Source organism: Haplochromis burtoni, unplaced genomic scaffold (genome assembly GCF_018398535.1).
Source record: "Haplochromis burtoni strain Fernald_Lab_line unplaced genomic scaffold, NCSU_Asbu1 Contig_617, whole genome shotgun sequence".
In the NCBI taxonomy this organism is placed as follows: Eukaryota; Metazoa; Chordata; class Actinopteri; order Cichliformes; family Cichlidae; genus Haplochromis; species Haplochromis burtoni.
Window position 1 is genome coordinate 49,720 of NW_024582978.1, and position 26,837 is coordinate 76,556.

General features: G+C 39.7%; 1 protein-coding gene across 2 annotated transcripts in view; it reads left to right on the forward strand.

Moving 5' to 3' along the window:
* The window catches only part of LOC102308898 (RNA-binding Raly-like protein), a 57,019-nt gene that overhangs the window by 19,120 nt on the left and 11,062 nt on the right, over nt 1-26,837 (forward strand). For both annotated transcript variants that reach the window (XM_005948979.3, XM_042214837.1), the window contains exon 3: nt 24,414-24,489. In XM_005948979.3, the coding sequence (XP_005949041.1) occupies nt 24,414-24,489 (76 nt within the window). The remainder of the gene's footprint in view (nt 1-24,413; nt 24,490-26,837) is intronic.

Sequence of the window (26,837 nt, forward strand, 5' to 3'; positions counted from 1 at the left end):
ACTGCCCAACAAGAGATGTTAACAGTCATGTCTTACCAGGGCTCTGGCCAAATGAAATCTCTAAGGCCATGTGATCTGGCTCTGTGCCTGGCAGTCCTATTCAGTAATCCATCCTGATACTACTCTTATAATGTTATATGCACACAATATAGTTATTGAAAAATGCTCCAACTTGACCTGCTGCAGGGCTCATTTACTGCTCAATAATGTATCAATCACAATAAAATGCTAAAGAGGTCACTTGCACACGACATATACGGTACAGCAATTTGAGTCTTTCCATTATATCTTTGAAAGACTTTTTCTTGTTATGAACGATTTCATAGTAGTATATTTATACTTTTACTAAAGGAAATGATCTTAATGATGTCAATTTGGATAACCTTGGTGGAAAAGCATGGGAAACAATAATAGAAGTTCATGCAAACGAGGTAAGCAACAGCAGGTTATTGCTGAAAAGGATGGCTGTTCACAGAGTGCTGTATTAAAATTAACTGGAAGGAAAAAGTATGATGGGAAAAGGTGGACAAGCAACAGTGGATTGTCAAGAGAACTTCACAAGGACTGAGGCTGGTATCAGTGCAAGAGCCACCACACACAGGGGTATTTAGAAAAGGGGCTATTATGATATTAAGCTATTCCTGAACCAGAGACAGTGTCAGAAGTATCTTGTCTGGGCTAAGGAGAAAAAGAACTGAAATATTGCTCAATAGTCCAAAGTCCTCTTTTCTGGTGAAGGTACATTCTTTCATTTCATTTGGAAATCAAGGTCCCAGAGTCTGGAGGAGTAGTGGAGAGCACAGAATCCAGACCAGTGTAAAGTATCCTAAATCTGGGTTGATTTGGGGTGCCATGTAATCTGCTGGAATGGCTTGTCCACTGTGTTTTATCAAGTCCAGAGTCAACATAGTCGTCTACCGGAAGATGTGTATTGCCTTTTCCACCAGGACTTAGTACCTGCCCACAATGCCACAGCTATTACCAAATTGTTTGCTAGACATGTCATTACTGTATTCAGCTCCCTAGGCCTGTTACTATCAAAACCACCTGGGCTTCAGTGTCAACTCAGCAGTGTCACAAGCTGATTGTCTCCATGCCATCCTGCATCGACTCCCAACCAAGTACTCAATATAAAAATGAACATATTTTACAGAATATTAGGAAATGTTCGTATGATATTTTCACAATTTGAGAAGCCCGAGTTCTGATTTTCATGATCTATAAGCCAAATACAGGAAAGACCTGATATTTCACTTTACATTGAATAAATCCAAAATATATGAAAGTTTCCATACATAAATCCATCTGTTCCTGCTTACCCATCCAGATATTTACATTTTCTGAGATGAACTAGTAGACTTGATCATTTTTTCCCTTTTTAAATAAAATAACTAGCAATAATAAATGTTTATTTAGAAACCTAAACAAAATCAGTTTTAATTTAAGATTTAAAATATGATTGATTTGGTCTGTGTAAGGGCTTCTAGAATTATGTTTCAACCTCACGGAGCCTGAACAGCTTACAAATGATCAACTCTTATTTTTAATCAATAATGCCGGAAGACCTTGAGCTGTCATTTGGTTTTTACCATTCATGGTCAAAAGTTCTGCACTGTATCTGGTTGTCAGTCTTATATTTGATCTGTAAAAAGTATGAAATAATTTAATAAACTGAAGTATAGCCTCGGCGAAGTTTCTGAGATACAGAATACGTTTTTACTTAATCAGCTAAGTTAAAAAGGGAGATGCTGCGGGAAGGACACAAGGCGAGCTCGTATATACATTCAGGCCTCAGTCCTCATAGGCATTCAGTGGATCTCTCTAAGTCTTCCTTATATTACTTATTGATTGGCTCACAGCCTCCTCCATAGAGAATAAAAGTCCTCCCCAAGCCCTGTTCTCTCATTAAATATGAATAAGAGTGCTGCAGGGTCACATCTGTAATTCCACCTTATATTTTCCCAGTTTCATGCATTTCTGGATATGAAATTACATGTGGCAGTGGTAAAATTGCAAGGTTAACAGTTATTACACATAATTACGTGACTTGAGAACTGTTCTGGTATTATTGTAACTATATGACTGATCTCTTTAGTGAAACTGTCACTCAAGTTATCAGCCTGAGCCAGTAATGAAAATGTATCCTTTAAAAAACAAACAAAAAAAAAAAAACCACACACACATGAGTGTTTTTGATGATTATTCATATAATATGATTATTGTACTCACCAAGATATCAGTACAAGTCTAATGGTGAGGAACCCTCCAGATCTCAGACCTCTCTGGAAATGATTAACTGGAACTACCCAATCTATCAGTTCATTATAATTTAAAGACCAAGTTTCTGGTTTTGTCCTTTAGTTTGTACCAAACTTTGCATTTATACATCAACAAGACTCTGTAGTTTACAGTCCTGTGAAAGAGTTTTCACAGACCTCTATTCAGTCCCCATGATTGAATAGCTGGTAGAAGCACCTTTAGCAGCAATAACTTGAAATAACCATTTTCTGTATGGCTTTATCAGTCTCTTACATCATTGTGGAAGAATTTTGGCCCACTCTTCTTTACAGCATTGCTTCAGTTCATTGGCATTTGTGGCCATTCGTTTATTCACAGCTTAAGGTCCCACCGCTGCATTTCAATCAGGTTGAGGTCTGGACTTTTCTTTTTCAGCTATTCTGTTCTACATTTGCTGCTGTGCTTGGGATCATTTTCCTGTTACATGACCTCGTTCTGGCAAAGGTTTAGCTGGTAGATGGGTTCGCCTCACATTTGACTCTATAATACTTTGGTATACAGGTCGACTCAATGTCTGCAAGGCACCCAGGTCCTGTAACTACAAAACAAGCCAAGATCATCACCCCTCCACCACCGTGCGTGACAGTTGGTACAAGGTGCTTATTCTGATGTGTTTGTTTTTTGCCAAATCTGGCTCTGAGCATTATGGCCAAACATCTCCACTTTTGGTCTCATTTGTACAAGTCTTGTGTCTTTATCAGATGCGACTCTGGAAGCCTAAGCCTTGCTGCCTTGTTCCTTTTAGAGAGAAGAGACTTTCTCCTAGTAACACTTCCAAATGAGCCACACTTGTCCAGTTATTTTCTAATTGTGCTGTCAGGAACTTTAACATGCTAACTGAGGACTGTAGAGTCAAAGCAGTCCACCAACTAACTAAAAGAATACCTGAGCTCACCACAGTTAGGTAAAAATATAAAAACTTAAATTTGGTAACCGACAGCTCCTCAGATAAAGTAACCCTTTCTAACATTTGCTATAAGGCTTTACTTTTCAAAGTGAATAGCTGTCTCAGGCAGAGACAATATTAGAGACATTTCAGGGATACTTAATTTAGTAAAACTGGAAAAAACAGTAAGCACTGTGATTTTTTTTAACATCATAGTTAAAATAGAAATGCCACAAAAGCCAAAGTTGTTTGCATATGATTAATTCAAGTTGCTGTTCAGACTCAAAAATTGTCAAGAGTATAGTGAAATGTAATAGGTGGGCACCAGAGATTAGCATCAATTCACTATCAGACAACATATGAAAAAGTATCACAATGTCTCCTATGTGTTTGCAGGACATTTGTCAGCTGAACCCTTAGGCTCAGTAATGAAAACCCAATGTCAAATCCCTGCTTATATGTCTTGCTAGCTGTCAGCTTATCAGGCAAACCAGCTGTGTCTTTAGGAAACAAATATAAAATAAAGACAGACCAGCCAGGGTTTGCTCCTTTTGATTTTCTCTCTATTTTTCTTTGAAAAAACTAAAAACAACAAAACAAAACTACATAAAGACCATAGGTCTATTTTAGAAATAGCAGTATTCTAGCTTTGAACAGTCTCTTTATGGCTAAGTTAGACTATCTGTCAGCTAGCTTCAGCTCAGAGCCCAATCAACTGTTTTAAACAGTTTTCCAGCAAAGATTGTGTTTAAAAAAATAGATGTGGTCTTTATGTTAGCTTCCTTTTAGCTAGAAGTTGTCATGTAGTTGTACAAGGCAGTAAAGTTATTAGTTAATGCTAATGAGCTTAGCCAGCAAGATATCTATAGACATGCATAACCGCTATTTAGTACTAACAGACTAATGAAACACTAGAATCTCACTCACCTAAACTGAAGCACAAGGATGCACCAAAGAGCAAGCCAATATTAAGTGTCAGATTACTTCCTAAATTCGCTCCAAAAGACACCAACAGTGCAGACAAAGTAGAAAGTTTTAGTTTAGTGACTCTAATTAGCAGAGGTGAGGCTGCTAATTAGATGATCCACCACAGCTGCCAGGTGTTGAGGCATCTGCCTGTCAAACCAGCCAAGCTCCTACCTTCAGTGTCCAGGTGGATAAGTTATAAAAAAATAAATTACCCTCCTGAGAGTTGTTATGATGTGTTAAACAATCCATAAAGGACCAAACTGTTTGTACCAGGCTGTAAATGTGCTTTTAATGCTGCAAAGTTGGGCATTTTAACATGGGGTTTTTTTGGCACTGACTTCAGTATTTTAATTCTCTTTCCAAATTAAGTGACTGCTGGCTTTAGCTTAACTAGCTATCCCTCCTGTGTCCCTATCTTCCTGTCTCTGCTGGCTCTAGCTTTGTGTTAAATGTACCATGAAAAAAATGGTATCAATCACTTCGTCTAAGTAGCAATCAAAGTTTTTACTCTGGTGTAAATCAACATTTTAGCTCTAAATGTAGGCCAGAAATTGGGGGTATAATAAGATCTCTAATAAAAGCTGCTCATCACTGCATTCATAAGACCCAGTTAGTGCCAAGAAAAACAGTCATAGTCATAAACACCACTCTGTTTCACTTTGCCACAACACAGACATATTCACAGTGATGTCAGCACAAAACCACATGTCCCCTTTGCTCTGCTAAAAGAAGCTCGCCTCATTGTTATGCATGCTGACACAGTTGTATTCTCTGAGAAACACACAGAAAGAGTGTCTAGAGAAGATCTCGGGTCAACACGTCATCTGAGCTTCATACAGCAGCCAAAGTGAAATACTACTTTGCTTAGTGTGCCATACTGAGGCTCCACTGGCTGCTCTTGATTGTCTGACCATCTGTGCGCGCATGCACACACACACACACACACACACACACACAGATGCATACACACACACACACACACACACACACACACACACACACACACACCGACATTAAATCCAGTATATTAACAATGCACAGTAGTAAGTGTCTGAGGTGCTCTGTAGTTGCCTAAAGTAATGTCTCTTCCTACTTTGGAAGCAATCTCTTCTGCCTTTATTCTTCCAAGAAATTTAACCCTAAACACCTTATCTTTTAAACATGAACAGGCATCTGCAGCCTGCCTAAGATATTAATGCTTGATATTTTCCTTAACATTTTTTTTTATTAAATTATATTCACTGAAGCATGACAGAAAATGCAGCTGTGTGAAGGTATGATATGTGACAGGAATGTTACAAGGTCAGAATCAAACCTGTATATCCTGCAGTGAGCAGCTCAGCCTGCTGAGGTACCACAGCACCCCTTGCATGAGTAGATTTGATAGCAATGAGATACTGACGTGCTTGCTTTACCTGCTTTAATTTCTTCAGACATGACTGGATTGCAGATACAATGACTTAAAGTGTTAAATGTGACTAAAAGTGACATTCAATCACCCTGATGCGGTCTTCGTCTCGCAACCGCTTCTTGGGCCCCTGATGAAGATGTCTGCTGGTCATAGGGGAGGGTTTCATTTCTTTTTTTACTCACTCAGCTTCCCTTCTTGTAATGTCTCTGTGGATAAAATCTGGACACAGATGTACTGATATTTCCCACATTCATTTTTCATAATCAGTGTTTGTGTGATCACATCTTGCTTAGGTTTATAGTGTTTGAGAGCGTTCATGGGTGACAGCAGTCTTGTAGTGTTTGAGTGCCTCCCTGTGGTTGAAATAGATACTACAGTAAAACCTGTGAAATCCTGGCGTTTAGTTGAGAAGAGCGGATGGTCCTATAATAAATTCTGCACTTGTGAGTTTGAGTCAGGAAAGGTGTTACATTGTAGTAGTTAACTAGTAATAGTTTAATTGTAGGCTTGTTTACTGAAACTCCATCTTAAATAAAAATAACCCCACAAGGAGAAACATTTCTTTGAGATTGCTTTAGTTTAAAATCAATTTATATAGTACGTTTTGAAGGGCTTCACAGGAACGAAAAAGATAACAAAGGAGAACAAACGTCGTTATACGCACAAGAATAATGGCATAAAATCAATACAGAGGATTGATTAGATGCCTGTTTGTTTTTCTTTTGCTAATTTGATATTTATATTGATTCATGTTCTTCTGCTTATCCAGTTCAGGGTTGCATGAGTGGGGTATCCTATTGCAGCTGTCATAGGGGTGCACAGTGGACAGGTTGGCAGGCTTTTGCAGGGCTAACACAGAGAGACAGACAATCATTCACGCTCGCATTCACTTAGTCACCAATTGGTACAAGATGGACGGCTCTGGGCTGTAGGAAGATCCTGGAATACCCAGACATAACCCACGCAGACATAGGAAGAACCTGCTGGGGTCTTTCACACATATTATCTCTTTCACACTGAAAGACCCCAGCTGGACTCAGGATCTTCTTGCTGTGAGGCCACATTGACATTCATATATTAATGCTTAAATTTTTATCTAAAGGTTCCTCTGTTTTCTTTCCAATAGCAGCAGTTTATTGGCCTCTGCTGATGCATTTATTAATTTCTCATCTGCATGAACACTAGATGGTGCTGAGAGAATAGTATTGAGACCAAAACTGGGACATCTCATGCTGTCCCTCAGCATGTATCATTCATTTGTAGTCAGCAAGGGAAAGACTGCATGCATCCTGCACAGAATATCCAATCACATTTTTCCATTTATGGATCATTAAATTCCACAAAAAGATTTTTCTCTGTTTGTTAGAAAGTTCTTCGCCTTACTCTATGTGGTTTATTTCTAAATTAGCCTCAGGCCACTTTTTTGAAAATATGCCAGAACACAATTATATATATATATATTATATGTTGTTGTCACGCAGTATTTTCACCACTTAAGTCACACAGCGGTATTTTTACTCTTTCTTAAGAGATGTCAAATTGAGACAATAGCTGATGACACTGGAGTTTGATTTCGGCGACTTGAAGCCACAAATCGTCTCACTCAGCCTGTTTTCTTCACGAGCTTTTAGTTTCTTGTCTTTTTTTTGTGCGAACAAAGAAACAATTAAGACTTCAGGCTTTGCACGAGACAGCTGCAAACCCCATGTCAGTGTAATTAGATATCACAATTACAAGGCTTCATCTTCATCCAAGCCTAAGAGCTGCAACAGCTGGGGAGTCGGCTCCTTTAGACACACTGCTGATTTTTTTTTTTTTTAAATCTGTCTCTTAAGTCCACAGGCTATCCACTTTAAAATGAATTAAAAACCCTGATTGATGAATGAGAGACAGTGACAATGGGAGGCTGATTTACTTTTATGACAGGATGCCATTTGAATAGTGAGGTCAAACAGAAAATTTCTGTGGCTTTAGAGGACAGAAAAATCAGGACATTTTTTTAAAGATGTAGCTCAAATATCAAATGAATCGTTCATTTGTGACCCCCGTGATTAGATTTTGTTTTGTTTATTCTGCTAAAAAGATTGGTTAAAATTCTGTGATTAATAGAAAGAATGACCTTTTTTTATGCTTGCATGTAGTCATTATACCTATAAAGCATCATGGAACTAAGGATAAGATCTTAACAGTTCTTACAGTTGAAATTATATAATAATAAAATGAATACAACAGTCTGTGTGTATGTAATTAAACATGTTAAACATATTATCTATGACTGGGCAAGTGTTCACACAATGCAAAAGTCTATATTTAGAGTGTACAGTGCACACACGTGTGCATCTTTGTTGTTGTACCAATCACCATTTTTATATCATTGTTGGGTTAAGTGAGTTAGAGAGGGCCGCTCACAAGTGCAGACTCACACATGTGAGCGCACAATTCAGCATCTTTCAGCTTTTAGTCTTGCTTTTACTGCCTACAGCTTTATGTTTGATACAACCCCATTTCTCTTTTGGGGACCCAGTCTGGGTTAATGTGGGCAAAGGTCAGTTTTTCTGTGCTGTTTCTCTCTCCTGGGCACTGTTTAGAAAAGAAAAATAAGTGGAAACATAATTTGACGAAAGTTCAAGGCTATCTGGACAAATGCCATGAGCTGTTCACCTGCATGCAAGCTAAGCCTGCTCAAATCTCCTAGGTCACAGACCAGGTCGGCTAAAATCAAGAACCCAGAAAGTTATCAAAACGTTTCCCCTTGCCAGGAAATTTTTACATAACAATATCACACATGTATGTTTATTTACATCTGGTCATGATTATGCAAACTGGAACAGTGCTGCTCAGTGCTCCTGTTTTCGCTTTATATTAGGCCTACACTGTAGATTGGATGCAAGTATTTTATGTTCATTTTTATTTTTTTAAATGAAGATTTTTAAGGCTAAGCCTATTTGATACACCCGGCATCAATCATATTGGTCACCTGTGAGTCTCATGGACACCCATTAGTCTATGTAACCCCACCCTTTTTCCCTAGTGGGTCTATTCACCGCCGACCTGGCGCAGCAGATGGCGGCCCCTCCCTCAGCCTGACTCTTCCCACTGTTGCCAAGTGCTTGTTCATAGGGGGGCGTCGGATTGTCTGGGTTTTCTCTATGTTAGTGTGGGGTCTTTACCTCACATTATAAAGCACCTTGAGGTAACTGTTGTTGCAAATGAAATGGAATTTCATCTCCTGACCATCAAACTGAGAACAACGAGAACCCTGTAAGTCAGGAAGAATCTGTGTAACCTTTAAATTGTTTGATTACCATTCACTGTAGAGAAATATTTCACCTTTAAAGACGATGGAAATAATGAGATGGTGAATGCAATGGGGATGTAAACTGATGTTATCCTAATTTATTTTGATGTGTAGAAAAACAAATCATCCATCCATCCATTCAATCATTAACTGTCAGATTACCAAAGAAGATATTTTAAGGACATATCTGTGGAGTCTTTGAAAAGAGTCTTTTAAACATGCCATGTTTGTGACATGACAGTTACATTTTTCTGCATCTATCATGGCTATTTTAGATTCAGTAGTCTTAGATTAAAGTGGATTCTACTGAAGCAGCTTTGCATGATCAGCATAGTTCAAAATAAATGATTTTCAACATACAGTGGGGGTTGGGGCAGACACTCAGTCAACCCTCTCTCTCTTTCTGGCACCCTCACTTTAAGCCAACCCTTTTCTTATTGGCTGCCCCATGAAAAGAGAAGGTTTGAACTGCAAGTGAGTGTAGCTATGTAGAAAGTAGAAAAAAGTAGAGCCCCAGCTCTTTTTCTGTCTCATGGGGATAACACATCTACACTGACCTAATTTTTGAAAACTTTGACCATGTTTAATAAGAACATCCAACACTGGAACTGTTTATATGTAACAGAAAATTAGAATATAAGACAAAAATTTTCTAATAATAACAAAAGCATATTTTGGCCAGTAAGTAAGTGAAATATGATGTGTGGCATCTTTTGAAAATATTCAAACATTACAGGAGAAATGAAAAATGACAAAAACCCGGTTAATTTGGTCAACACTTTCAGAATCAGAATCAGAATACTTTATTGATCCCTGGGGGAATTATTTTTTGTTACAGTGCTCCATTATAAACCAACATTAAGACAAGACAGACAATACACTAACTAAGAATAGTACAATATATACATATATATACATACATACATAAGTCACTCATAAATAAATAGCTGAAAAAGAAAGAAAAAGAAACATGTGTAGTTGTAGCAGCAAACAGTGTGTTAAGTGGATGCGTTGTACAGGGAGATGGCCACAGGCAGGAATGATTTCCTGTGTCGTTCAGTGGTGCTTTTCGGTAATCTCAGTCTCTCACTGAACGTGCTCCTGTGACTGACCAGCATGTCATGGAGTGGGTGGGAGGTGTTATCCAACATTGTCTTTATCTTGGACAGCATCCGCCTCTCCGACACCACCTTGAGGGGTCCAGCTCCATCCCCACAACATTGCTGGCCTTACGGATTAGTTTATTAAGTCTGTTGGCATCTGCGACCCTCAGCCTGCTCCCCAGCATGCAACAGCATAGAGGATCGCACTGGCCACAACAGACTCATAGAAAATCCTCAGCATTTTCTGGCAGATGTTGAAGGACCTCAGTCGCCTCAAAAAATAGAGACGACTCTGGCCCTTCCTGTAAAGTGCTGTGGTGTTTTTAGCCAGTCCAGTTTATTGTCAATGTGTACTCCAAGGTATTTATAGTCCTCCACGATGTCAACACTCGACCCCTGGATTGAAACAGGGTCAAGTGTTTCCTGGTCTTCCTGAAGTCCACATCAGATTCCTTGGTTTTGCCACGTTGAGCTGCAGATGATTCTGCTCATCACCACGTGACAGAAGGAGTCAACCACAGCCCGGTACTTGTCTCATCATCCCCTGCTGATGCATCCAACCACCGCAGAGCATCGAAAACTTCTGAAGATGCAGGTCTCTGTGCAGTGGCTGAAGTCTGTGGTGTAGAGGGTGAAGAGGAAGGGGGAGAGGACGTCCCCTGTGGTGCCCCTGTGTTGCTGATCACCTTGTCAGACACACACTGTGGGAGACGTACATATTGTGGTCTTCCTGTCAGGTAATCAACAATCCAGGACACCAGAGAAGCATCCACCTGCATCGCTGCTAACTTATCACCCAGGAGGGTCGGCCTGATGGTGTTGAAAGCACTGGAAAAGTCAAAAAACATGACCCTCACAGTGCTCGCCGGCTGGTCCAGATGGGTGTAGACACGATTGAGCAGGTAGATGATGGCGTCCTCAGTTCCGAGACGAGGCTGATAAGCGAACTGAAGGGGATCCAGATGTGGTCTTACTATGGGTCGCAGCTGGTCCAGGATGAGCCTTTCCAGGGTCTTCATGATGTGGAGGTCAGTGCCACGGGCCTGTAATCCTGGGGGCCACTGGGACGTGGCGTCTTTGGTACAGGGACGAGGCATGATGTCTTCCACATCACCGGGACCCTCTGCAGACTCAGACTCAGCATAAACAGTTTATGAAAGACTCCACACAGCTGGGGGGCACAGGTCTTGAGGACAAGGGGACTCACTCCGTCTGGTCAAGGAATGGAGAAACTTTGAATGTAGCCATGGGCAAAATATATAAAACATTGGAAGACTTATCTACTGGAGTCATACAGCTTCTTCAAGATTTTTTTTTTTTTTTTTTGCTTCAGGGGCTCCACAAAAAATACCAGATATTACAACAACTTCTATTAGGCAAAACTTTAAGGGGAGAGTAGCCAGTATTTTTTTCTGCCATCCTTAGATAATCATTATAATTAACGCATTTTAATTCTCAGCAAATAAACCGCGCCAAGACGTGAGAGCAGGATTTTTACTTCCCCTTCTGTGCTTTTGCTATTGGAGCATAGCGGAGCGTTTGCGTCTATGGCTCCCCCTGGAATAGGTGGATTAATGGTACGGTCCAGAGCGGCTCCGCTCAGCTCTGCTCGGAGTCTGGAGGTGCTCCGGCAGTCTGTCTGGTTTTTAGGAGAAAGAGGAGGCAAAGTCGGCTCAGCCACAGCATCACCCGTTTTGTTTCCACGCTCGTCATGACCATGTACAAAGGCAGGCGTCGCAATCAGAGATGTGAGTATGAGGAGGTCATTACTGGCACTTTAAACATCTGGTGCAGAACGTATAGGAAGATTGTGGTTTTTGTTTTAGTCGTGTAAATGATTAAAAAGTTGTTCAACTGGAAGTGAGAAACTAAGTAACTGGAAATGTGTTTATTTGAGGCACTTTTCGGATTAAAGTTTGTAACCACTGCTTTTCCATCCTCAGTATTTTAATGAGTGGATGCACCTTTTCGAACAACTCGCTTGATCTCACAGCGTGGGCTGTCGCACTGTAACTAAATCGCGCAGAATCAACATCTCAGAGTCATTTAAGCACTTCATACAGCAAAAGATCCTCTTCCTGTTTCGTTGCTTTTCAGAGGGCTTGGAGATTTCTGAGGATGCGGGATCTAATTTAATTTTACTGTCGCTGGAGACAAATTAAGAGTGCGGTTATACGAGTAAGACGTCTTCTCTGGAGCTGCTCAGTGGCTCGCAGCTCCAGGTGTGCGCGCACCTGTGCGCGTTCGAGGCTGAGTGCTGCGGGTCCATCTTTGCAAATTTGTGGGTGCATGAATAATTTATAACATTAATGAACCTCATGTACCAAGCTCTATATGTACTAACTGATAATCGTCATCAATTATTTATAAAAGGCTGCAGTTTGCGTTTCTAACTCTCCTATCAATATTTTATTGAAATTAATTAAACGTGCCCCGCAACTGAGCGTTATTTTTGTCAGCAGCAGGGCTTTCTCAGCAGACATGCTCATTCACACACGCACAGCCCCGAGTTTGTAACGTCACGTAAGGCTCTGGTGCATCAGGACTCTGAAATTGAAGCGGCTAAATGGCACCGCATCATTAACTTTAGTATTATTATTGTGATATTTCCTATTTTAAAGAAATCTAACTCACTACTATTACATAAAATCAACCCATGCAGTAAATTTGAATGTGAATTTTTGTATTTCTATTTGGGCTTAAATGTGATTAAGCCAGTGGTTTTTAACCTTTTATTAGCTTGCGAAGGAGGAAAATGTCACAAAAATTGTTCTCCTTTCAAATACAAATAACCTCCACATCGCTTGTCTGATTAAACTTTGTCCTTTTATTGGAGGATGAGTACCAACATGTTGGGACCTACTGGTTTCAACAATGAATTATCAAAGTAGCTCATCACAGAGTTGGTGACAATTCATGTATGCTAAAGATGTCTCACAGGAGGTTTGTGTGCTTGTATTAGTTTAGGCAGGTGGTTTTGTCTACAGTCCACCTTTGAATGAAGTACACAAGTTTTGGAGCAGATGTTCAAGTAGTTTCAAGCACGTTGCAGCTGCCGCTTTGTTTTCCAGCTGCTTGCACAGATTAACAAGCATGTGCTTATGTGGAAGTGATGGACCGGCTCCAGGGGTTAAAGTGTTTCAAAGTGTTGCACTTGAGAGCCACGTAGTTACATCATAGGAAAAAAAAATGCCAAACTGGAAAAGGAGGAAAGTGCATTAGTGCAGGAGTGCAGCTCAGGAGAGATGAAAGACTCTTAAATTATCTTTACCTCAGGCTACAGCTGTATGCTCATTATGTTTTAATGCAAAAAAAATTAACACATACCAATGTTGGGAGGTACAACAGTGGCATCAGAATGTTGCCTTTTGTGCTTACGAACATCCGCCTACTAATAGTTATATCGCCAATGTGATATTTAGAGTCCAGTCAACTTGGAAGTTCAATGGCCTAACATCACATTCTTCTAAATGACTCATAGATCAGCAGGTCAAATAATTTCATTAGATGCTCGGGAGCTTGAAGACAGGCTGCCAAATTTATGCACTGCCAGGAAACCATTTTCCTGAAAAGGGCAAAAGAGTAAAGTACACGGATTTCATTAAGGAAGGACAAGCTGTTGAGCGATTAATCCCCGTATCCCCACAACAAAAACTGTCTAAGCCCCGAGGTTTTCATCCATATTGGAATAACTACATGGTTAGACGGAGCCATGCAGTTCAAAGAGAGCTGACAGATTAATTACAGTACACTTCTTGGGTGGGAGTCCTGCAAGCAGGTTAAGACTAAAGTATTTGATATTGACAGGATGATTCATATATGTCAGTAGCTCATTAAAGCAGTCCAATCTTAAATTCACTCTAACTGCGTTTGACTTCACATTGAAACATATATAACAAGCTATTTCAAATTCCTATTAGTAAGAATGAGCTAAATCAAAGCGACTTACAGGGAATTTTGAGATAAAAGATATCTTCCAGTAATTACCTGGTCACAGATCTAACAAAAAAGCGGAGTTACAGCTTCATTCATAGTACTGCATTGAATCCCTGTCACAGTGCGTGACGTTGTGAGCTGGTCCGTCTGCATTGCTCCGTCCTTACAAGTGAAACTCGGCTGATCATTTTCAACTCGGAGCTGGTAAATATTGAACAACTGTTACTTTTAATCAAGTGCAGGGAGGAGAGAACACTTTATACACATTTGATTCTATACACATAATGTCACACAGAGCTGTGACAACAAGAAAAACAGCCTGTGTCCACACTGGCAGAATACTAGCTGTTGCAGTAGAATAATGGACACACTAAATACAATTACAGCCTATTACATTTTGTTTCACAGAGTCACGAGCCTTGTGCTAATCAATGTGTGCATATTACCATCAGTCAGACCTGTCACAGCTGCTGCATCGCTGCGACGTGTAGTAGCATACACTACAGGTGCTACACCTGGACGGCATGAAGCTCTAAATTATTAACAGCTAAATACAAACTATCAGGTTCCTTTAAATGATTTTTCAATGAAGAGTACAATAATAATAATAATGGATTGGATTTATATAGCGCTTTTCAAGGCACCCAAAGCGCTTTACAATGCCACTATTCTTTCACTCTCACATTCACACACTGGTGGAGGCAAGTTACAGTTGTAGCCACAGCTGCCCTGGGGCAGACTAACAGAAGCGAGGCTGCCATATTGCGCCATCGGCCCCTCTGGCCAACACCAGTAGGCCATAGGGTAAAGTGTCTTGCCCAAGGACACAATGACCAGGACAGAGAGCCCGGGGATCGATAAGGCGACCTTCGGTTACAGATGAGCTTCCTCACCTGATGCTTTGGCATGCTATTGAGAGTGCATGGCATTGTTTTTTTGTGTGTGTTTATAGGAATGGCGATATTTTTCAGAACACGAGTAGAAAGGTATACATGTCATCATCATCAACAACTTGTACCTCAAGATATTAACCGAGACGTCCTAGGTGTATTGAGGAAAGGATTCACTGCTTTAGTGTTATGTCTGCATACATACTAAGAATATGTTAATGCAGTAGATGATTCAGTTTATATCTCTGATCAGTTTACCTTCAGATTCTTTGCCGGCTTTGATGGTTTTATCAACGCTGCTGGACTTTTACATATAAATGAACATCAGTCACACCTGAGCCCTTCAAAAATGAGTTCACACAGCACCGATTTCTGTGTTTTGCAGTACACACGTTTTCAGTATCTTGCCTGTCACAACACATCCACACTGTCAAATCATGGAGATGTGCTTTTTTTTAAACTAGCATTGATTGAATTGCCAGAACTCAGGAAATGGTAGACACAAAAGGCAAATACTCCTGAAACCTGGTGTTCAGGTAAACGTTTACAGGCTGAAACAAAGTATTAACAGCAGAGCAAACATTTGGGTGTCATAAATATACAAAAGATAGGATGTAGCCTCCTGGTCTGAAAAGAGAGGCCAGTATTGACCAGCAGGGGGCGACTTCTGTGGTTGCAAAAAAGAGTCCAACTGTACAAAAGAAAGTTCCTACTTCTTGTTTGTGGGTGATTTCTTGTTACACACTGCCTGATGAGATTAGGCTTTCCAGGCAAAGTTTTAAGGTCATCTACTGTAATTTATGGTGTGGTAAATAAATGATAAAGCAGGGTACACTTTAAAGTATTGATACTTTGTTATTGACAAGTTACTACTGTAATATATGAGTGTGCAGGATTGTTGGTATCTTAGTATAATCCATGGGAGAATGCATGTGATGCCTGGGTAGAGTTTGTCTTTAAATGGCACTCTCACCACATCCATTTATTCTTTTTATCTCCAACTTTTCAAACTTAGCATCGTTAGTCCACCAAACAGAGATTCAGACAAACGCACACTCGCAGTCCTTGGACTGCAGAGTGGAAGGGGAATCACACAGACACAGTGAGAGGACAGCATCCGAAATCCGCCCGGAAAGATCAGGTTGATATCCTTAACATGGCTGACCATTCAGCAGAAGCTTTGAGCCTTTCCAAATTAAAATGCCGCAACTTGTTAAGTCTGCTTCGCTTCGTACGGCTTAACATCATGAAATCTTTCTCGGTTAAAACACTCAAGAAGCTCCCACCACAGATGATTCATTTATGAACATCTGACTATCCCTGTGATCCACAACTCAGGTCAGAGACTTTTCTTGTGAAATCTCTAAAGCTCTAAATTGAATAAATGTGTGTTAAATCGAGAGAAGTAGTGTTTTATTGCATCGTGTGATGTAGTCTACAATATAGGTAGCCTAACATGAACATAGATGGTTTGTAATAACATTCAGTTCAGATCTAATCCCATTGTCATCCCTTGCGACTGTAAATCACGCTCCATTTTCATTGTGAGCAGTAGCAGTCTCGTTCTATTACAGTAATCAGGTCATCAACTTCCAGACTGAATATCCTTAAGAATTAATAGGTCTTTGTTTTTATATTAATATTATTGGATAACTGGCTTAAAACGGTCTGAAAATTACATTAACATCATTTCTTGGTATTATTTCTAGGACAATATATAATCCTCTAAATATAATTATGTGAACCAGAGATGATGATGTCCGCATGTGTGAGCAGTCAAACGCCCAGCGGCACATTCGCCGTGTCTTCTCTTTCAACCTTTCAGTCACCCTGCTCCATTTGAGAAAATGCATTTTCAGGTGTCGCAAAAAGAAAAAGAGCTGCCTGTGCCGATGAGCTGTGATCGGAGATTATTCAAGTCTACTCTGTCAGATTTACAGGGCGCGAGAACACAGCCTAGATTGAATCTGCGGCCGCTGTCTTGCAGGATGTCTCTTAGTGGTACATTTGTATTCATGCAGGTGCCTGGATGATCTCTTAATCAAATATCGCTCACCTGCTCTCAGGATGCGTGTAGACTCCGCAGAGATGGGAGTTTGTTCTGTGCCAGAATTGATCGTTTGCCTGCCAAAAGATTATGTTTTGGCATTAGCTGAGGAAGGAAATGTTTTCTCCCATTTCTTTTCTCAGGTGATATTGTAGTACTACAGCACTCACCTCCTCTGTCATAATTGTTTTGTTTTTGCAGCGAGAACACTGAAGGACGGCAGTGTTAAATGTTCAGTTGCTTTGTACAGTCTCTTCAAATGTATTATCACATATCAAAGTAACCTCACTCAAGAGGAAAATTGCAAGTGCTCTGTGATTCAGCTTACGCTTGGCTAAATAGAGGCAGCGGAGGGGTTATGCATCCATTTCCTTTTTTTTTTAAACTTTTAAAAGCAGGCTCGTCTGATTCAGATTTAGCCTGTGCTATGACTCCCTTTGTCTGTGCCCAGTCCAGTTATCATGTCTCCGGAGGGGAAAGTTACGAAGGGCACTGTGAGCTGAGGGATCAGTATCTAACTAAAACAGACACGCATGCAAGCAGTAGCACGGCGAAGCACTCATAGGTAATTCAGCACAGCCTCATTAATATGAATAAATCCAAAGTGAGTCAGAGGGCCCCTGAGGTGCAGATGATTGTATTCTTGAAGGAGCCACTGTGGATAGATAGAACTGTTACTGAGCTCAGTCGCAGCTTTTCTGTAGGAGACGCTGAGCTGAAATGAGGTCTTGTAAAGTCGGCTATTGGCCCTTTCATCTTCTACACAGACGAGGAAGAGGAAGACAGTGTGAAAACACCACTTCAGCTTTTGAGACTGTGACTTACAAACTGACTGTGTAAGACAGAAAAACATGGCTGGAATATTTCACATTGCACAGTAAATAATAGGACGTACCATTGTAGGTAGATATGTTAATATGGAGTTGTAGAAGAGGGAGGTTAGTTGAGAAGTTTATGAGAGAAAATGCACCAAATTACACAAAAAAAGTAAATATGTTAGTACTGAAATTCCCAGATTTTTAAAGTCTTAAAAAGTGTAAACCGGGAATATCAGTTACACATTAGTGAGAAGCTGCTGTTGTGCAGTGCTCAGGTTTAGGAAATACTTGTGTAGCATCCACAGAGGTAGTTTTATTTGTAGTCGTATTACTTCCTGAAAGGATGCAGATGCTCTGTGGAGGTAATACTTTCAGTACCATTTGACTATCAGTTTGTGTATTTTAGCAGAATCGCACAAAGACTATAAAGCTGATATTTTGTGAGACTTGTTGTACAGGCAGTGGAAAGGAAGAGGAAGAAGTCTGATGAATTTTTTGTGTGGATCTGAATGACTTTTTAACACATAGTGAGATAGTGTCATTGGCCCTGGCAGATGTCCTTGTCCTTCTGTTATTAACACTTGAACCAGTGTCTAAATGTGAGGTGAACATAAGAATTATCAGCCTGCTGATAATTATCACCCTCCCTATGAAGTGTATAAAAGTCTTTGGTTGTTTCAGCAGACAGCTGAAGTTACTAGCTGGTGAGCATACTGGAGCACTTAACGACAAAATATCCGTTGAGTGCTTTAGTTAGCTAAAAACAGCCAATGAAAACATTTATTTAACCAGATTAAAATTTTAAAAAACACTCTGTAACCAAACACAATGTAACTAAACTAGCTAACATAAAGAAAAGCTATAAAAAATGTTATTTAAAAAATATAAAATAAAATAAAATAAATATAGAATTTTATAAATTTTTGTCTGTGTGACTGTTTCAAGTGTTTGTAAATGTGACTTTGTTATTTCCTGGTTCTTGTTTTATTACATTAGTTCCTTCTTGTGTATCTCCTGCTGTCTATATATTGTATGCATCTCCTCCTGTTCTTTGTTGCGTTCTCCCCTCTAGCTGTGTTTGCAGATTGTTCCAAGTCTCTTCCCAAGTGCCTAGTTATTTCCTAGTTTCTGCCTGATTTGAGATTTATTTGTTTGTTTTTTTGTTTGTTTCTGCTGAAGTAGAGCAATAAAGCTGCAAGTTTAAGTCAGTCTCGTCTCCTGCACTGGGGTCCTTTTCCTGTCTGCCACACAGTGAACCATGACATGAACACTGAAACTAAATATTTCTGAACAATAAAACTGTAACTGTAACCTTTTGCCTTCAAAGCTTTAATTCTTCATGACAGATGCAACAGGGTGCTGGAAACATTCCTCGGAATTTAAAAGGTGCTCTATTGGATTGAGATGTTGTGACTATAGCAGCCATTTGAGTACAATGGACGCATTGTTATGTTCAAGAAACCAGGTTGAGATAATCTGAGCTTTGTGAAAAGGCACATTGTCCTGTTTGAAGCAGCCGTCAGAAGACTGGTACACTCTTCATAAAGAAATAAGCATGGTTAGCAACAATGTTCAGGCAGGTTGTGGTTTTAAAACAATACTCAACTGATACTGAGAGGCCCAAAGTGTGCCAACAAAATATCCCTAACACCATTACTGGACTGTTGATACAAGGCAGAATGCTTTCAAGTTGTTTACACCCAATTCTGAGCCTTTGTGAATTGTTGACACTGATGGCACTGTGTGGTCTTTTGCTGCTGTAGACCATCTGTTTGAAGGTTTTCTGGATACCTTTGGTATTTTAGTTATTGTCGCCTTCCTGTGAGCTCAAAGCAGTTCTCTGGCATCAACCATTTCAGCTATGACACTTACCAACTTACTGAAATCACTGTCCATACTCATTCTAATGCTTGTGTTGGGCTTCAGTAGGTTGTTTTGACCATGTCTGCGTGCCTGAATGCCTTAAGTGTTTGCTACGTGACTAGCTGATTAGATATTTGCTTTAAAAAGCATTTGAACAGGCTTACTTGATAAAGTGAGTAGATGTGCGTTATTCATCATATTCTGACAGCAGTGCATTCTGCATTGTAGCAGCGCCAATAGGAGTATGCTCTCAGGAGTTAAGAGGGCGGCCAGTGTTTTTACAGTGTCTGAGACAGACTTTCTTCTACTTTGAGTTCACCTCTGTGATCGGTTTTTGTGGCCAACCTGGACATAATGGCTTCAGCAAAGTACATTTTTATATTCCCCTTCAATGCGATGCCGCATGCAGTTTATAGTATCAATCAAGTCCTAAGTGGCTATTGCTTAGCAACACAGGCTCTATCTCCTCTATCTCCCGCTTCAACTTTTTATGAATACACGCACAAACAAGTCTCGGCTGCAAGCACACATATACTTATTCATGCGACTTTTGTATATGATTAGTATAATGACTGTAATTAATCAGAGACTCTATGTGTGTCTGTTGCGATGTGGAGGGAAGGGGTGTTGTGAGGTGACAGTGTTCATTTTAGAGTGCTTTTTAGTGCTCCACTCTCTCTTTAATGACTCTAGCAGGGGCCCAAAGAAGAGCAGGCTTTACAGTGCGAACCATTCCTCACGTCTTCCTGTGTCCTAATGATAATGATACAGCTGTCCCTGTGCACCTGAGAGCTAGCGATACATCCCCCCACTCCATTAGTCCATTAGGGAGAACAAGGAAGGAAAGGAGGAAATCAAGAGAATGAGAAAGAGCGAGACAGTCTGGGCTCCAACCATTGCACCCATGGTGATTCTGTAGACAATGTGATGGAAGATCCAGACACATCTGCAGCTGCAGGACTCTGTGTGAAAATGTGAATCTGAGAGAAGTGCTTGGATTTATCTGAGATATTTTCCATTCTTTAATTCATAAGCTTGGTGCATTAATATTGCAGCAGAGAGTTCATGCTTACCCCACCCCTGGAAGAAAAAGCCCAAAAAACTGCGACTGCAACCCTTTAGGCACAACAACTTGACTCCAGCTCCAGTCATGACACTTGCAGCTGCATGATCCCCAAAGCTGATGTTTTATCTCTGCAACTCAAGGGTGACTCATCCATCAGAAAGGGATCTCTGTTGCTGCTTTGTCGGTTCACCCCTGTGTTCATTTGTGTGTATGCGTGGGAAGGTGGCGTTTTGATTTTTGTTAGTGTTTTTTGTGTATGACCTTGAGCAGCACTCGAGGCTGATTGAGCAGAAGCAACATCGGAAAGCCGACAGACTAAACGCGGTATGATACCAGCCGGGTTTAATGCGCCGGCGTTCTTGGCAGGTAGAAGGGGCTGTCAATCATGGCAGTAGTCATGAGGTGCGTGCAGATGAGTCACAGCTGTCTGCTAATGCATTTGAAGGGGATTTCTTTCTTGAAGTCCCTTTTTTGCACAGTCAGTCTCGGTTGTTTCGAGGCTCTTACAAAATCTTGCAAACTATGCACCGTCTGTTTGAGCGTTACAATGAAGTGAAGTGAAATCATTAAATGAATCAATGTTTTGTACCCCAGTTCACCTGGTTAGTTTCATCACACAGAGCCCTATAGGCACCCAGACAGCTCAAACTAAGAAAAGCTCTTCACTACTTCCTCATCTCTGATGAGATTGCTGCTATTTCACACCTATTAAAACAGAAAATAGAGGAAGGCTTTTTCAAATGGGTTTTTACATGTTATACACTAGACAATCTATAGATAAGTCTTAAAAGATGAATTTTCATTGTTCAACTATTAACTAATTAAACTATAAGAACATTTGGGATAAGATTTGTGGCTCTTTTCCAAATATAGACTGTATATAAAGGGTGGACGTAGCTATTATGACATCATCAGCTGTTTTTGGAAAGCTTAAATTGAGGAATTTGAATCTGACCTACAAATTAAGAATGCCAAATGCTCATATGGCAGCAGCTCTCTAGTTATAATGCAGGCCTGGCATTGTTTATCGTCTATTTTACTTAAATGGGGCCATAATTTACATAATTTACAAAAATATACGTTCTGCTTTATTACAGAAGTCTTAAAGTTAAAGGCAGACAGTAAACATTAATCAGGAAAACATTTAAGGAGATCATAAATAACATGACTTAGATGGTTGTTTTCTGATAGACTTCTATACAACTCGATTTGTTTTTCATTTCCCCTGGATCGCCACCTCCTGGCCACTAGAAAGCATGCAGGTTTACACTTTTATATCCCTGTTCTTCATATAAAATCAAATAACTGCATTAATAAGGAAACAGGAACAGTAAAGTAGCAATGAATACTCCATAACATCCTGACTGTTATAAATGTTTTTAATGACAAACACAAACTGACCATCGCTCACTCGCTCTCTCGCTCTCTCTCTTTTCTTTATTTGATCCCGTTGATATGGTCATGCACTCAGAAATGCTACGAGACGTAATTAGCTTTAGCTAGCAACCACCCTCTTACTTTTACTGCTGCTCTTTAATTTAAAACGATGTTGGCCCACTTTTCACAGCATCTTTCATCTTCAAAACCCACTTTGACCATTCAGCTAAGAAATTTTAAATAAACTTCCTTTTAATGCATGAGATCTGAGGGTGAGGATCATACAATTTTAAAATTCACAGTTTCTGCTGAACGTCTAGTTCAGTGAGGATGAATGTACACTGCTACAGTACATGAGCCCTGGCCCATAATATGGCAATTCTGAATGAAAACACTGTCACACTGATAATCTCATAAAAATGCAGTTTGTAATTTGTTCAAACCTTTAAACAAAAATTCTTAGGAGCTTGAAAATGCCCAGGGAGCCTCTTTATAAAGACTGTGCTACATCGTATGATGTGGTATTCTGCAGGACAGGCTAAAAAAGAGCTCCTGGAGTCAGGCAGGTATAGTGCTTTTATAAGAATATAACTGTAAAATTATTACAGTATACATATGAAGATATGTTTACCCTTTATTTTCCATTATCCTATTGTCTCCTTGGCAACATAATTTTATTTGTGCCACTCTTTAAAAAGCTTTGGGTGTGAGTTGCTTTGAAGTCTTTTGGTTTCATAAAAATAAAAGTTTATGGTCATCCAGGGGAAAAAAAAAGCTGGACTCATGAATGACCATCATAAATAAGCACTTAAAACATTGAAGATTTACTTCCATCTGTCATAAGATGTATATGAATATAGAGGATTAAAATGTGTTCATGCAAATATTCAAATAAAAAATAATATTGTGATCTAAGCATCGGTGTCCTTCATTACAATATAAATATTTATTTTTTTCACACTGTAGAATATTTCCAGTCTAAGCAGAAAACTATTTTTTTGTGTAACATTTAGGTAAAATTACAGTGCTTGGAAAATCAAGTTATGTTTTATCAGAGAAAATAGCTACAATATTTGCATTGATATTAACCAAACAATAACTTAAATGACAGAAAAAATCATGTTGGTTGTTTTTAATTAAAACCCACTTGAACATTTTTTTAAATTGCAGCTGTCTTTATACAGTCTCTCACTTCAGAGGCTTAAAAAACTGTTGGACAAGATAAAATAATTTTAGATATAATTATTATTTTTTTATACTTTCATAAAAAACACCAGCTGCTGTGTTTTCTCGCTTCAGATGCTCTGTTTGGCTTTTACTGCAGCCACCTTCAGTAGCTGCTCATTTGTGGGTCTCTGCCTTCAGTTTTGTCTTCAGTAGCTGAAAAGCATGCTCTGTTGGACTGGGATCAGCTGACTGACTTGGTCATTGAAGAATATCCAATTTCTGTCTCTTGAGAAACTCTCGGGTTTCTTGGGTGCAGCTTGCTTTGGGTCATTATCCAGTTGCACTATGAAGCACTGTCTGAGCAGTTTGGCTGCATTTGGCTGAATGTGAGCAGAGAGTACAGCCCCGTGCACATTTTGCTTCTTCTACCAGCAGTCACATCAACCAGCACTTTCGTTCGGTTTCCCTGGCAGCCATACATGCCCACACCGTAACATTTCCTCCATGTCTGACAGATAATATGCTTTCGATCATGAGCTGCTTCTCTCTGTCATACTTGTGTCGCCCCATCACTCAAGTTTAGAAATTATATTTTTCCAGAACTAAAGGCTTTTTCAGATGTTTTCTGGCAAATTCTAATCCGGCCTTCTTGCTGAGTTTAACCAGTAGTCTGCACCTTGTTCTGCATTCATCTCCTATTCATGAAGGCTTCTATTGATTGTAGACCTTGACAGTGATACTCCTACACAGCAAAATCTCTAGTGTTAAATTAACACTGGAGAGTGTCTATATGGGTCCACACCTCTGAGTGTTAAATACAACACTGTTGAGTGTTAAATTAACACTTTTGACAGTGTTATATGTTTAAAAGTAACCTAGTCAGTTTTGAAGATTAACAAAGACTAACACTGAGCAGTGCTGATTTTCTAACACTGGAAAATAACTCAAAATGTTAGAAATATTCCAGTGTTAGAAAATCAGCACTGCTCAGTGTTAGTGTTGCTGTGTACCTCCTCGGGAGTGTTCTTGATTTAAGTGTTCACCTGGACCTTTAAGTGTTGCCTTTGAACATTTGCCTCTTGAACTATTAATGCAGTTCTTTTGTTAAAGCCCTTGAACTGAAGTTGAAAATGTATTGTCTGTGATGGTGTACAAAGGCAAAACAACACAAATTGGTGCAATTGTCCAAATATACGTGGATCCAACTGTATGTTGTGGATGATCTTTATATTATAAACTGCTTCTCTATCACACCACGACTTCAACTCTCATTTTTTCCCCCAGATATCAACATGGCTGGAGAGCCCAAACCGTACAGGCCTAAGATGGGCTCCAAGAGGCCTCTCTCATCCCTCTACAGGTGAAACATGTTTTTCTTATTTTAGAGTGTCAGGTGGATGTTCCTTTCCTGACCTACTTTTTCTGTTGTACCCTCTCCCTCTGCTGTCTGTAAAATATGTGTTTATGATCCTCTCTGGCAGGCTGTGCTCTTAAGGACAAACAGCCAATTCCCTACTTGTGCTATTAGTGCCATTTTTTTGTCTGTTGCTGTTACACACTTTGCTCTTTTGTCATCTCGTTGAAAGAAACAACAACAAAACAAACAAAAAAAAAGTCCACACAAAGTTGCTTGGCAGTATAATAAAAATACAAAATAACACCTTATTCAGGCTTTTAAAGGAATAGTTTTGGGAAATGTCTCTTCCTGCGGGGGCTTTGAATATGATTTACATAGTTTAAGACACAGACTGGAAACATGACCAAATTCTGTCTATATTATATTCTGTCCCAAAGTAACAGGATCAACCCAGCAGACCCTCTGTTAAAAGCTTACACAGTCGTATGAAACAGACAGGTTTGGCAGGACTCTTTGGAAAAATGTAGTGCACACTTAGTGCTTCAATCAGAATTAAAAGGGTAAGTAGCAGCCAGGTGCTGTTAATCAAATGCACTTGATTAACTGATAATCAGCACGTGTGAGCGCCCCCATAAGAGCAGAGGTTTTGACAGTTTGCTGGTCTGGAGCTTTCAAGATTGTCAAAAAAATCCACAAGATACATCTCCGACTCAGTTAGCTTATTGAAATGTTAAAGTTCACCACAATACAAAATGGAACAAGTGTGGTTTGTTTGGGAGGTTTGCACAACAAAGTGTCTTCTCTCTAAAAAGAAAACAGCAGCACAGCTTTGGTTTGCTTGGTTCTGGAAATCTTGTGAACAAACCACTTCTAGGACAATGTCATTTAGACAGATGACACCAAACTGACAATGTTTGACTATAATGCAGTGTCATGTTTGGTAAAAACCAAACCCATCAGCACAAACACCTCATACCAACTGTCAAGCACCGTAGTGAAGGGGTGGTTAATTGGACTTGGTTTGAAAATGCAGTCCCTGAGTTTACCATAAACTCCTCTGTATACCAAAGTGTTTTAGTCAAATGTAAGGCCATCTGTCCTACGGCTAAAGCTTGGTTGAATATGGGTAATGCACATATCAAGCCTAGCAGCAAATCTACAACAGTCTCTTATTATACAAGCTATAATAACTTGAAGCAAATGAATCATTGGGTGTTCCTTGGTTTTCTCACACTGCTTCAACATGTTGTTAAATAAGTGAGATGGTGTGTTTAAATAATTTTAGAACCTGGTATTGAGTCATGAGGCTATGAAAGGTTTATTAGTATTATTTTTTTGCATGATTATGTGTTATTTAAAAGATAATAAGATAAGAACAAGAGTTTGGGAACTCCTTTACTAGAGGATTTGAAAATGAGAAGGAACACAACATACACATAACAAATTCTACCTATTTAAACTATCTCACTAAAATTTAATAAAATCTGACAAAACACGTGTTTTATGTTTGTATGTTAAGTAAAATGGTCATGTTGTGGTTTTGTAGCAGTTTTATGTGCCAGACTGATTTTGAAGAGATTACATCAAACATGTTGCCTGGGTAAAACGTGCTGAAACATGTCAAAGATCCAATCTTCATAGTAGATCGTATCTGTAAAGGGAGCTACTTATTCATCATAGTTGACGATTCTAGTGCGCTGTCTTGCTTTTACTACTAATTGGTTGCTAGCCCAATAGCTGTAAAGGTGTACTTCGAGCTTAACAACTATCCTGCAACACAAATCTGTTACATTAGGAAGGAAGCTGTCATGAACCACAGTATTTTCATCTGTATTCTTGCCATTGGCCAGTGGGGATGCTTATTAAAAGGCAGGAGGGGAGGTTTAGGAAGACGACAGCTAGCAGCTGGACAAATTTCCTTTGTTTCAGCCTTTTGTGAATTGATTAGAACCGTGCGCCTTTAGGTAGTCAGGCGCTCTAATCACACAACTTTAATGTGAAGGCTGCACCGAGGTGCTGGGGTAACAATAGATGAAATACTCTTCACATCACAGTGAGCAATGCAATGGGAACAGAGTGCCCTGCATCATTATAGAGCTCAGATTTTCTTCTTCTTTTTAAATTTGCAAAAGAATTCAAACATTTGTGCCTGATTTTTGCCTCCAAGTCCAGAAAAGAGATCGCTCTCTCAGACCTGTGTGTCAGGGGCGGGAAGATGGCAGCACTATGCAACACACACACACACACACACACACACACACTGTGTGTATTTATATCCTTGTGGGGACATCTCATTGACATAATGCTTTCCCTAGCCGCTTACCCTAACCATCAAAAATGAATGCCTAACC